Below are 14,002 nucleotides of genomic sequence, written 5' to 3'. Positions count from 1 at the left end.
CATTGCAAAAGTCTCAACATTCAGTGCCTGAATGCTTTTTTTTTTTTTTTAATTAAGATTTATTTTGTAGGAGCCAGCTTATAAGGTTAATTATAGTAACCTTCTATCACAGCCTGTCTGTAGATAAACAGGTCCATTGTATTCACTAGCGGCCAAGTCTGAATAATTGACTGAATAATTAAAAAAAATTTAAAAAAAATCTAATAAAATCTGGCTAATTTAATCTGTTTTGCTGATATTAATGTTATTTAGTGTGGCTGTTGTATTTGAATTGTGGCTTTTTGACAATCTTATCCTCTAATTGCTCAGCATACTTTCCCGCAGGTTAAATTTACTTTTGTAATTAAGACATTAGAATATCTCGGCTCGGTTTATTTAACCCACACCAGAATGAAGGACAGTAAAATCACTGCATACATCTGTTATATTTATTTTTTACCGCTAAATAGTGTACATTTGCAAAAGGTATTGTTAGACTTAAACCAAGTGTTCCCTTTGTGTTGTGTATCAATACTTTGAGCCAAAAGTTGACCATATAACCTGTTGTCCAAACTCAGGAACTGAGAGAGCGTGTGCTGCGTGGAAAATACAGGATTCCTTTCTACATGTCCACTGACTGCGAGAACTTGCTCAAAAAGTTCCTCATCTTGAACCCTTCCAAAAGAGGCAGCCTCGAGGTACATTGTTCCACACACAAACTCTATCAACTGCTGCAAGGCCACGGTTTGCACCCGTTTTCATGTAGAATTCGATGATCAAAAAGTTGCACAATTCCAGCCTTTTTTTTTTCTTCTCAGTCACAAGTCCATGTGTAGAACACAGGACTGTACACCTGGTGCAGTTTCAGCAGCTATATGTGAGTTTGTTGCTGGAGTGTAAAAGCTTTTTAAAGGCATGGTAAACACTTGCTAGTTGGAGGTTTGAAATTGGAGCAACTAAATTAACCTCAACGAAACGAAGAAGGTTGGTTTTCTGTGAAAATGAAGACCCCCTTGTTCAGACATGGGCAACTAGTGGCCCGGGGGACACATGTGGCCCTCAGTCTAATTTTTTGCACCCCCCGAATTAAATCCCCAAAAATAGTAATTCCAGAAGTTGGAATGAATATGAAGCCCAACATGTACAAAGTACACAAAAACACACACACACACACACAAAAAAGAAAAATACACAAAATTACTTATAAAACATGAAATGACGACAAAGACAGACACAACAACCACTTAAACAAAATGACTACAAAAACACACAAAACAACATTTTACAGAATAGCTCCAAAGACACACAAACTGTCTGTTAACAAAATTACACAAAATGACAGGAAAATACAGAAAACAACAAGATGAATGCAGAAAGTGACCCCAGAAATGCACAAATCGACAACAAAAATGCAGAATTTGACAGAGGATACACAAAATTTACACCAAGAACAAAAACAAAAAACACACATAAGGACCCCAAAAACACACACAATGACTAAAAACTGACAAAACATCAAAACTACAGACAAATAAAAGACAAAATCCTTTTTCCCCCCCTGTATTAATGCTCAGATTGGTCATTATTCTAAATGTTGGCATGAATGTTGATGTTGTGGCCCTCAGATCATATACAATCACATTTTTGTGACCCCCACTATGATAGTGTTGCCCATCCTTGCTCTTGTTAGTCTGCCAGAAAGAGTGTAAAACATATTCAAGCATACAATATTACACTTGTTTAGATTGGTATTCACCTGTTTTTCTAAAATTTACATTTTGGGGCAAGTGTAATTTTTATTTGTAGGAATTTTGATTGAAACTTTTTGACTTTAATAGGAAGAAAAGGAAAGCGTCTCTCATAATGAAGTTTTTCTTTCTTTTTTAATTCTGCTTCTGTCTCTCTCTGTGGTTTCGTCCCAGCAGCAGATTATGAGGGACCGGTGGATGAATGTGGGTCACGAAGACGAAGAACTGAAACCCTACATCGAACCTCAGCCAGATTATAAAGACCCCAGGAGGACAGGTAGGCACGGAAACACGGTTCGGCGCAGATGGCTGGGTTTTTTTTTTTTTTTTTGGCAGGGGAAGGAGTATGATTGATCTTCAGGATAACTGTGTGCACACAGTCACTTTATCATTCTAATTATAAGCTGGCTGTGCTCGCGCAGACATTATGCTGCAGATGGGATTCTCTCAGGAGGAGATCTCGGACTCATTGGTGAACCAGAAGTACAATGATGTGATGGCCACATACCTGCTTCTGGACTATAGGAATTCTGAGGTACACATTTGCTTTCTCTAAACTTTAAGACACGCCATGTGGTCTTACTTGTCAGCAAGAACCATCGTGAGTCTTGTATAAACGTCCTGTTGTGTTTTTTCCCCCGCAGCTGGATGAAGGCGGCATCAAGCCCCGTCCAGGAAGTGATGTAAGCAACATTAATGCCCCATCCCCGCCTCACAAGGTATAATGACAACAAAATGCTTCTCTGCTCATGCATAGGGAGGTTTCTCCACTCCAAGATAACCAACTTGGCAACATGGAAATACCCTCGGACTATAAAACTAGACATTTTTTAGTTTCTTCATTTTTAACCACAAACCTTGGCTGTGTTCCAAATGGCACACTAACGTACTATACACAAACTCAATGAGTATATTCTGTCTACTATATACTATAAGTATGAGTAGGATGGTGACCGTTCGCATTGAAGTATACTTCCAAGTTTCAAAAGATACAAAAACCTGAAACACACTGAGGCTAAATTTCTCTGTTGATTCGCTATTTTTGAAAGTTCTCGAAACATTTTAAGCGAGCAAGTGACCAACATGTGGTCATTTGATCCATAAAACTTGCGGAAACGTATTCCATTCCGACATTTTGGAGATTTTTGCAGACCTGCCATTGTGCTACTGACAAAACCTCCGGTTAAGTTCAAAACAAGATCTCAAGACAAGAAGAGACGCTCTTTATTTTGAAAAGGGGAGGTTTGATTTTAAGCTTGAAGCCTTTCCCAGGACGATTTTACATTCCGTTCGCAATGCATCATGGGGGAGTATGACTATTATATACTTAAAAAGTGCATACTTAAAACATGTCCCGATATAGTGTATATCTTGGTATTTCTCACATACTCAATCTGTGCATGCTATCTAATGTCAACGCACTACATAGTCATTTTGACGTCAAACTAAGAATGAGTAGTACGTTAGTATGCTATTTTGAACACATCCATTGTTTTTTGATTTCTACTATTTCAAACTCTTTGACATCAAGAATACAGCTGTAATTGTTCTCTTTTCACCCCCCATCCCAATCTTGCTCCCCTAAGGTACAACGCAGTGTGTCGTCCAACCAGAAGCCTCAAAACCGCAGAGATCAGGGTGAGACTGATGGGTTTCAACTTAGTTATGAGGAGATGGAAATTATCAGATTAAAGAGTTTTTAAAGGTTGATTCTGGGCCTAAAAAATAAAAAAGACATTATGGAGGATGGTGTGAATGATTTATGTGAGAATGCTAAGAGAGTTTTTTTTTTTATTGGAATATTGATAATACATCAGCTTTGTATAGCGCTTTTTACAAAACACAAATCAATGACGCTTTACAAAGGAGAAAAAAATGTTGTGGATGATGCCAAAGGATTAGTATTCTTAAGTGATGGTGTGTCCCTCGCTTTATTTTCCAGGTTCTTCCTACTCTAAGAGGGGAGGACAGGCAGACAACCGCTCTGCAGGGGATGATTCTGGGAGGAAGAGCTCATCAGGCAGTTCTACAACCAAGGTGTCAGCCAGCCCTCTCGTCACCTCTGACCGCAAGAAGAGCGCCACGCCTTCCACCGTGAGACCCAACACCCTTCCACAACACTTCTATGTTGATTGTGATCGTCACATCACCGGTTTTCAAAAACAAAGTCAAAGTGATGTCAAACCTGCACAGAAACCCAAACTTTTTCGCTGTGGGCAACAGGCTGTTATCAACCTTTATGCAACCACACACAATCCGTCACAATGAGCATTTAATCCATATTTACAATTAGAGCAGATATTTAGGCTTGTTACACTTGCTCAACAAGTAACAACAAAAAATACAAAATGATATTATAACTTTATTAGCAGGCTCATACCAGTGTTGACCATCCAAATCACACATTTATCATAGGAATGTAACGACTTAATTCAGTGGTTCCCAGCCTTTTTTGGGTCGTGACTCCATTTTGATATTGCAAATTTCTGGCGACCCCAGAATTTTTTTCTAGAATTATTTTTTACGACTACAAGAAGATGCACCAGCTCAGATATTTTTAATTATTTAACATTTTAATTTAACGAGTTTTGTATTTCAGAAGGTGGAAGTATAGAACACAGTTAATTTGAAAAAGAATAATCCTAAAAATTTTATATATATATATATATATATATATATATATATATATATATATATATATATATATATATATATATATATACAAAGTGTTTGTAGTTCTTTCTCTCAGAAGTTGACATACTTAATAGATGTGGTCTTGAATGATTACCCATTGTAAATGGTTTTTTATGTTTAACCTGTGGCCCTCTGTAATCTATACATTCATTTTGTTCCCTTTGACTCTCAGAATAGCATCCTGTCCACTGGTACTGGTCGCAGTCGAAATTCTCCACTCACTGAGAGGTCCACGCTGGGCCAGGGCATACAGAACGGCAAGGACAGGTACACGTTTGCTCTTGAGAGGGAACAGAACAACCAAGGGCCAATACATTCACATAAAAAACTCCCACAGGTGCATTTTTGGGGCCATAAACCCAAACCGGTCATTACGCAAGCTCATCTATTACGATCTCTGAATGAAGCGGTCTCACATCTGTGTCAGGCACTGAATCCCAGACATTGGCTGGTACTCTGAAGAAGCTCTGCCAGCTGGCTGAGGCAGACCTTCGGCCGTCTCTCTCCAGGGTGGGGCGAGCAACTCCTGGACGTGGAAATCAGACTCGCAGGGAATTTAGGCCAAACCCTCCATCCAGTAGATTACAGATTACCCTCGATGGTCTGATGGAGAGCACAGACGGCTTGATTTAACATGCACACCTGCATAGACACAGTTTCAGTTTATCTTCGTAGCTCACCGTTTTGTGCTGAGTCACATTAAATTAATAGCAATTCAATGAGGCTAAAAGCTGTTAAAAAGTTGCGTAATCTCCTTCTCAAAGTTAAAATTTTCCTAAACATTTACCATCCATTGATTCCCGTGAGTGTCATCCCATCCTCACATACAACTGCATTACTCATGCTTTACTAGCCATACGCTCTTTGTGCTTTTTCTGAGCATTAAACATGAAGCCAGCCATTAATCCTTAATATGTTGCAATGTTTCATATATTGCTTTGTGACCTGTTCATGCATAAGTGTCAGATGACCCTTCATTCCCAACGTGGTTGCACTAAACCTACAGCATTAACTCCAGTAATGTTCTCTTAATGTAGACTGGTCTGAGTTTCTTCACCAGTGAACACTGCAATGGTCATGAAGTGGTCATTGAAGACATCATTGCTTTTTGTTTTTTTTGTTATGTGGGTCTGTTAGCGATGCTAGGCTCTGCTAACTTAGTTGTTGTCATTTGCTTTGATTTTTAAAAGTGACTTTGTGTGATCATCATTAATGCTTTGAAGTTTGGGCTTTGTACTTTGTTGTATCCCCCCCCCCACCCACCCACCAGCTCTGTTTATTCCTTTCCACCCCACCTTTCTTTTCTAATTTACCTAATTTGCTCGTTTATCTGCATCTGAGTTTTTCCTCCCTGTGGATTCGTGGTCACTCACAATTCCTCGGCACCTCTTTTCTTTGCTTAATTCCTGCCTTCTTTCCCCGCCTTCCTGTCTGTATATTAATCTCTCTTTTTTCTTTTCCCTTTCCTTCTCTCTCTCTCTCTCTAAGGAGATTAGAAAGACTTGTGATGGAATATTAACTCTTAGTTGCACTATATGGCCCTTGTACAAGCCTCATAATAGGCTTACTCATGCACAGGAATATCCGTGCACACGCTGGCCGCGCACGTACACGTGTACAAGTTTAAACATACATGGCTAGGCCCTCGGTCTTGCTACACACCGGTTGTCCGGTGAATTCAGTTATTTGTTCCATCACCAGCGTTGCTTATCCCTGTCAGAAATGGTGTGTTTAGCTCTCAGCTCTGTTTCCTGTATAATTTTGCAGCTGTGGGCCAACCTCTGTAAATGTCCTTTCATTGCTCAGTCTTGCGCTCTCTGTTGAGATATCTCTCTGCCTCTGGTACCACTCTCCGCTGGCCCTCGCTTTGATTTCCTCTGAGTGCGTGTGAGTGCGTGTGAGAGTCGTGTGCGTCTGTGCATAGTCCAGTTTAGGCTGTAGTAATGTGCTGTGCCGAGAGGCCCTGCAGTAACCCTGTTGATTAGCAGTAGCTGTCGAAAAGAACTCATTAAAGTTTTTATACATAGACTTCAAAATAATATCCACTTGTGCGCTCTGAAAAGCAACCACACCGCCTTTTGTAAACTTTATATTTTGTCATAAATCAACATTTACAAATAATACGTTCAGGTTTCATTTGTTCTACAACTTTTTTCAGGAAATTTACTTGCTTGATGCTTTCCTTGGAAAAAACACGTAAGGATACATCAATGCAATCAGTACTTAGATGCCTCTGAGGAAGACTGACAGTTGGCAGTCGAAACATAGCAGGAGATCAAAGTAAATTTCCTGAAAAAAGTTGTTTGAATCAATGAAACCATAACATTGTTATTTCAAAAAACAAGACAAAATGACCTTGCTGGAATTAACATTTGCACATTTTGGAAAATACCTAAACAACACTGTTTTGATTTCATGCATATTCTTTAAAGGGTCAATTGACTGTGCTCACTAGTATTAGTTTATTTTCAAATTAGTGCATATATGCGTGTGAAATAACTTTTTCCAAAAATGTGCAACCATCCAGAAATTCTGTTATAAGTTTTTAAGGGGGTTGCAAACATTATTATTACATAATAATCCATTATGTTTAATATATGCAAGGTGAGCCAAAGAGAGGATTTTCTGAAGTGGTGCTCATTACAATGATTAGGGTTTTACAGAGTAACACAAGTGCAGTAAAGTACACACTACTCACAGCTATCATAGTATTATAATAACAAGATCATTGTACATATATAAGCAAACGTCACTCAAACACGTGTTCCATAAATCTTCATCGTGTCAGTCTATGAATCAGTTTCTAATTTTTATTTTTATTTCAGCACTTTTAAGATGTACAGTGGTGTGGAGATTGTGTCTTAAATGTGCGTAAAATCAGATGTAAAATAATTAGCTTTAAAATATTTCATCTGTATCCTTTGAAAACATGCAGTTCAATGTCTCGTAGGCAATAATTAAACAAATCTATAGTTTACATCAATAGGAGGCAAAATACTAATGATACTTTAGCTTTTTACAAGAATAAAAATTCAAAGACACTCTGAAAACTTTTTTGCACATATTCCAAAAAGCTTATTTAACCCTCATGATGTTCTCAAATATTACTGACAAATTCTACCTTTGGGGTCAATCTGACCTGAGTGATATTTGCAGGTCTAGGGATGTAAGGTCACACATGGGTCACACACAGACAGTTTAACAGCTAAAACAGCTTGGGGTAAAATTGACCCCAGAGGAACACTAAGGTGTTTATTGCTATATAAAAGTGAGATGGCCAAATGAGGTTGTGTTTGAAGGTGGGACGTCAGGGACATTTAAGTTTTTTGTGGAATGTGTAGAGTGATAACTATTGTGTTTTCATATATTTAAATGAATAAATTGGGGGAAAAAGCAACGCACCAGCATTGAGTTATGCCTGGAGAAACACTTTGAGACACAAGTTTACATGGGAGCTTTAATTCCTCTTTAATACAGAATAAAAGTTGAATCCTCTTTAAACTGACCTTGTAAACACTTAATTCCTAATGTAAATGTAATTTGGAATTAAACACACACACACACGCGCGCACACAGTTCACCCAAAGCGAGCAAAAAGTGAACAGGCCGCCTCCAACCCGCCCACCTGCTCCGCCGCCACCCAGTGATCAAGGTGATGATATAGATTGAATTGTGTGCGTGTGTGTGTTATAGTTGGTCTGCTTTGCCTCTTTGGCGACTGCTTTTCATTGTGGTTTTTATCTTGTGCCAATAAACCACAGAAAGCAGAACTGGTTGTTTTTTTTATCTCTTTGCGCGTACTTTTTCTTCTTCTTCCTCCTATGTGTCTCTCCATTCTCTTTTTTTTTCTCTCCCTCTCTCTCTCCACCCCTCCCCTCCCCTCCCCTCCCCCTGACTGTGTTTGATAAGTGCTGCTTCTAACCATACACCTCACCTCCCTGCCCACCCACACACAAACCCCGCCCGCTGTGTTTGTGCGAACGTGATTTTTGTTTGTTTGTGTGTGTGTGTGTGTGTGTGTTTGTCCCGCGTTGCTCACGTTGTGTTGGCATATGTGCGTGTATGTGTCGGGCGGGGCACCCTCCCTCCCTCCCACCTCTCCCTCCTCATCCTCCCTCCCAGCCTAAACACTCCGGGCTCCCGCGCCTCCACTGCTTCGGCCGCTGCCGTCCTCTCCTCTTCCTCCTCCTCCTCCTCGCGTCCCCGCCATCACAAGTCCTTGTCCTCATCCAATCATCCATGTCCCTCTGACCTGCACGCACCAAGGCCCAGGCAAGTCTGACACACACACGCGCACACACACAAACACACACATTCCAAAACTCACACTCCACTCAGAGCTCAATTCTGTCCTTGCTGAAATGAGCAAAGATGAATAAATCACACACTGCTGTTAGAACAATAAACCTCATTAAAAAGTCAACTTCTGCCTTGTTTCTCATACTATTATAAATCAATTTGTAGTACCTATTAATCCATGAGCTTTATTTAATTGTTTTAGTCAATTCAATGAAGTTTTAGGGTCTTGATGTACTATTGTAGCAGATTATTTTAATCCTATGGATGATAAATAATTGGTAGGCCGCCTACATTCATATACTTACATTTAAGAAAATGCCACCAAAGCAAAATGTCCCCAGAATGCTAACTAACAATCATAAACTTGCTTGGCAACAGCCAGAAGACAAGGAGCGCTCTTTAGAAAAGGTTTCGTAAGTGTGAAAACAATGACATCACTTGTTGTTGGCCAATCACGGTGAGGTTTCAAAGCGCACATGCTGCTCCCCCTGGACCAAAGCTGAACTGTCAACCCAGGAACAGGACGAGCAGGTTTCTGCGTTACTGGGGAAGGGTTTTCCTCCTTCAGGTTTGTGTTCTGCTCAGAGAGAAACACTTTACTCAGACAAGAGACACTTGTAAATCAGGAGTGATTGACTTCAGGGAAACACATGGGAAGCAGCTTTTACAGAGGCTTTTTTTTTTTTTTTTTTTGGCAGCTTAAAAAGTCATTTCAAAATGATTGACACATTCTGTTAAGACAGAAAGCAAGTCAGCTTTGTGGTTCCTACCATGGCTCTCCTTCAAAATAAGACTAAAGCTGTTTGCTGTTAACTCTTAATTCTTAAACTTTGGTGATAAACCATGTGTGTCGACGAGCTGTTTGTTTATGTTTCAGGAGCTACTTCGATATTTCCATCAACAGGGTTGGGGTCAATTACATGCATTATTTCAATTGCAATTACATCTTCAATTATACATGTTCAATTACGATTACGGTGACCAGCATTTTTCCCAAATACAATTAAATTTACAATTATTATTTTTCCCTAAAAGTCAATTACATAACATTATCAGGGGGCCAAATCCGGCCCTTCTTAGCATTCAAATCGGCCCCCAGGAGAAAACAAAATGACAGAGAACGCATTAGTGTTTGTGTAAATCACCATATAATTCAGTTGTAGATATCTTTTAAATTCATAAATTCATTCAAACGTGGGGATATTTGCAAGGGCTCGCTATTTGCTCCGTTATTCATTCATTACCAAAAACCCTCCATTTTGTTTTTCTGAAATTCTGCAATTTCTCAAAAATCTTCCCACAAAATTTGAAGTGGACATATCTGTCTCTGTCATTGGACTGATATCTATCATTTATTGCATTAATATTATTGGTGTCTTACAAACTGTTCATATCAGTTACACGGAAAAGTGCAAACTCATGTATGTTAATGTTAAAAGTGATTATTTTTACATCTACAATCCGCTGCCCACTTGAGATCAAACTGCTCCATTTTTGGTCCGTTAACTAAAATGAGTTTGATACCCCTGTCTTATGACAACAGGTCAGTTTTGACCCATGTCTTAAATCAGCTGTAAAATAAAGTTTAAATGATATTTCTTTATATTATCTATCATGCGATTTGTTTTTCATCACTTGGTTACCTTGTTGGGCTTCCTTACCCATGAAAATATTGGTATTAATATTTTTGCTGTGCCTTTTTTTTTTTTGTCAGTATACCCCTGGATGTATTTCTTTATTTTTTTTAGAAATGGTGAAATGATCCTTAAAAGAACTGACGGGTAGTTGGAAAAGTTGATATGAAACTGTTAACTACAGTACATGGTTCCCCATCGTTTGCATTTAATTAAATTATAAATAACCGATTTTAAGGAATTCCCTTGCTGATTACAATTACTAAGTCAATTGTATGAACTCAATCACAATTACGATGACATCATAATTGTAATTATCAATTACGCGATTACAATTATATTTGAACCCAACCCTGCCTTTTACCTACACATACCTGTATAGATTTTTTAATATAACCCTCAGTTGTTTTTTAAACGCTAGCTAAAGCTTGCACAAAGATAAGCAAATGTCCTTTCTGTCATGGTTGTATACAAGGTGGAAAAAAAAAAAAAAAAACCCTGTCCAAATGTCAGAAACTCCAGCTGCGTTAATGTCAAGGTGGCCCTCTGGCTGTATGTGCTTGTTTGTTTCACGCAAAAAGTCTCATTCTGTTGCATGCATCCTTTTAACTGTGATATTGGGATGTTCAGAATCTAGTTGGGAACACTGGAGAGAAGGTACCTCAACACTTAGACATTGATCAATATTATTATGCACCTTTAATCACAACTCAACGTGTGCCTTCTGCGTTTTAATAGTAATATCTACCTTCTCAGTGATGCCATAGAAAAGTTTATTCTCAAAATAAGCAGATGAATTTAGGTGGAGAAACGCCAATGTGAATTCATGTTGTCTGTGGACAATAAAAAGATTCCAGCTTTGTTTTGTTTTTCTTTTATAAAGTTTATATCATATTTTAAAATGTTACTTCCCCTTTGGAGTCCCAAGGGTATACATTCTCCTATTTGAGAACCCAGCTTTACTTCCCCTACTGTATGTGTACTACTACTAATAATAGAAGTTTTCTTAGAAACGCATTCTCAGGTAATTCTTTTCAGTCATTGCAGACTTTCACTGCTTTAGAAAAAACTGCAAGTAGCAGCATTCAGAATTTACAATTGATAATGGCTGTTTTGTTAAAAAAAAACGTGATGATATTAACCCTCCTATTATCCTCAAAAATTACTCACACGTTTTACCCTTGGGTTCAATCTTAGGAATATTTGCCTCCAGGAAATAATTTCCGGAAAACTGTTGACCAAGTTTTTGTGTCAGGCACTTTGTTTATTTGTTGAATACATTATGTTCTCTAGCACCAAACTTTTAAATCTGAATTAATTTATCTTGAATACTTTTCATCCAAATCTTCTCCAATTTACTGACAACATTAATGACCACAAAAGTATGAACCCAATTGGTTACAATCTCATGACGGATCAAAACTTATACTGTTTGTTTCCCACAGCAACAGTGAAACGCAGTGATGCACTTCACTGTAGCAGAGATATAGTTGATAAGCATGTTTGTGGTCATTCAATACACCTTTTCCTTTTTATCTAAACTGAAAAGTGTCAGATTTGTTTTGATCGGGTTGGTTTTAGGATTAAAAGCTTGTTTTTAAATGCTTACCTGTTTACATAAAGGCTTACTACCACTGTTACCTCCAATTAATTCAACTTATCGAAAAGGCTGTTTGGGGTGCATCACTTTTCCATAGACCAGTGGTTCTCAACCTTTTCAGCTCACAACCCCCAAAACAAAGGTGCCAGAGACTGGGGACCCCCACATGAACATTGAAGAACAGTCATGTGGAGACAGAGCCATCTATAAGTGGGAATAAAGGGGAGAGATTTGTGGGACCCATCCATAAAGTCAACAAAATGATGGTCCATTGTTCTATGAATCTGTGATAAACACATTTATTTAATTATCTGAATAATATCCACTGTGATCCAGGAATTTTATTATTACTTGGGCCATAATATATAGTCATCTTAAAGATGTAAATCCTTGTTTTAATCAGAAAAAAAATCACCAAATGTGACAAATTGTGTGAGTTGGTGAAATGGGAATTTAAAAACCACAGAAATTGGTTAAAAGTTGGAAATTAGAGTTGCAAAAAGGCTTCCAAGTGTCAATATTGGAACAATTAGTTTCCCCCGGCAAATAATGGGCATGACATATCATGTATCAATTAAGCATGGAATACGGTGAAAAGAGGTTAAAAGGGTCAATCTACGTGACATCAGGTGGGAACAGTGGTGGAAAAGGTTTATAAGTGCCAAAAATGTCGAAGTGTAAAAAAAATGTGCAGGAAAGGCATTAAAAATGGTTGAAGTGGCACAAATACTGTAAGTAATGTAGCAAAAAATGCATTAAAAGGAGCATATGGCAAGAAAAAGTGATGAAAACAGGTTAAGATATGGCAAGTTTGGTGTAGTAGCAGAAAAGGAGTAAAAAATAAACAAAAATGGGCTCAAATTGTTAAAAATAATTTTCTTAGTTTCGTGAAAGCATCTGGATACCCCCTTCCAGTGTCCCCAAATGGGGTCCTGACCCCAAGGTTGAAAATTTCTGCTATAGACTACTGTTATGTGTTACACTCGGCTGTGTACGGCCTGTTATTTTTTTAATGTTTAGAATGACCTACAGGGGTTTTATTGAGAGATGAGAGATACAACGCAAGTACAGATTTTCCAGACACATATGAAGAGGTTTGGGATAATTTTCTCTTAATCCAAGGAAAATTAACTGTAAACACACGTGTCATTGACCTGATGTGGACCAACAAACTGTCTTGGCTGAGTTTAGGGATGACGTGAAGACATTCTGGCCGTGAACAGATTATACCATTCTAAAGTAAACTGCTATTGTTTGTCTTTAACTTTACGTTGGTCTGTCTTTCCACCCCCATCTTTTTTTCTTTTCTTTTTTTTTTTTTTTTACTCCCTTCGCTGTTTATTCGTCTCTACACCTCCTACACTCCTGCTTCTGTCTGCTTCATGTCTCCCTTTGTCGTTGCACTTTTTCATCCACTGTCCCTTTTCTATCACCTTAAATTCATGTCTTATTTGCACCTTCTCGCCACCACCACCTCTCGTCACACCTTCCAACGTTCATGTTTTTTCCTCCACATTGTTCCAACTCTTCTACCGCTCTTTATCCTCTTTATTTTTCTTCTTCTCACTATTCTTCCCTCCATTTTGGCTCTTGTTTCTATCTTTCACTCTCTGTAGCGCCCCAGCACAACGAGCACCCGGCGCCTCCCCATCTGCTCACAACATCAGCAGCGCTGCCGTGTCGGACCGTACCAACTTCTCCAGAGGGGTGGGCATCCGCAACACGTTCCACTCAGGCCAGCAGCGGGGTGCCAGGGACCAGCAAGGCTCCGCCTACCCCGGCGGGCCCGCATCCCCATCGCTGTCGCACGGCAACAGCCAGGCCCGGAGGACACATGGAGCTACAGGGATTTTCAGCAAGTTCACATCAAAGTTTGTTCGCAAGTGAGTATTAGAAAAACACATGTGAATGTAAATAGGCTCTATTTGGTGCGTAGATGAATGTCTATTCATTATATCGCTTTCCCTGTGGTAATTAAAGCTGTTGAGGTTTTATTCTGAAGCAGAAGATGACTGGGTTTATGTCACTGGTCCATTATGTCCCCATTT

General features: G+C 38.9%; 1 protein-coding gene across 10 annotated transcripts in view; it reads left to right on the top strand.

The window, feature by feature from the left end:
* The window catches only part of mark2b (MAP/microtubule affinity-regulating kinase 2b), a 57,821-nt gene that overhangs the window by 31,415 nt on the left and 12,404 nt on the right, over window positions 1-14,002 (top strand). For 7 of the 10 annotated variants that reach the window (XM_028474943.1, XM_028474942.1, XM_028474941.1 and 4 more), the window contains exons 9-17: window positions 558-677; window positions 1,902-2,004; window positions 2,150-2,262; window positions 2,372-2,446; window positions 3,314-3,365; window positions 3,670-3,821; window positions 4,594-4,688; window positions 8,544-8,693; window positions 13,571-13,837. In XM_028474943.1, coding sequence (XP_028330744.1) covers window positions 558-677; window positions 1,902-2,004; window positions 2,150-2,262; window positions 2,372-2,446; window positions 3,314-3,365; window positions 3,670-3,821; window positions 4,594-4,688; window positions 8,544-8,693; window positions 13,571-13,837 — 1,127 coding nt within the window. The remainder of the gene's footprint in view (window positions 1-557; window positions 678-1,901; window positions 2,005-2,149; window positions 2,263-2,371; window positions 2,447-3,313; window positions 3,366-3,669; window positions 3,822-4,593; window positions 4,689-8,543; window positions 8,694-13,570; window positions 13,838-14,002) is intronic. The other 3 variants (XM_028474944.1, XM_028474939.1, XM_028474947.1) reach the window with 3 other exon arrangements.

Source organism: Gouania willdenowi, chromosome 18 (genome assembly GCF_900634775.1).
Source record: "Gouania willdenowi chromosome 18, fGouWil2.1, whole genome shotgun sequence".
In the NCBI taxonomy this organism is placed as follows: domain Eukaryota; kingdom Metazoa; phylum Chordata; class Actinopteri; order Blenniiformes; family Gobiesocidae; genus Gouania; species Gouania willdenowi.
The sequence above is the reverse complement of the archived record's forward strand: the minus strand, read 5'-3'. Positions and strand labels throughout refer to the sequence as shown.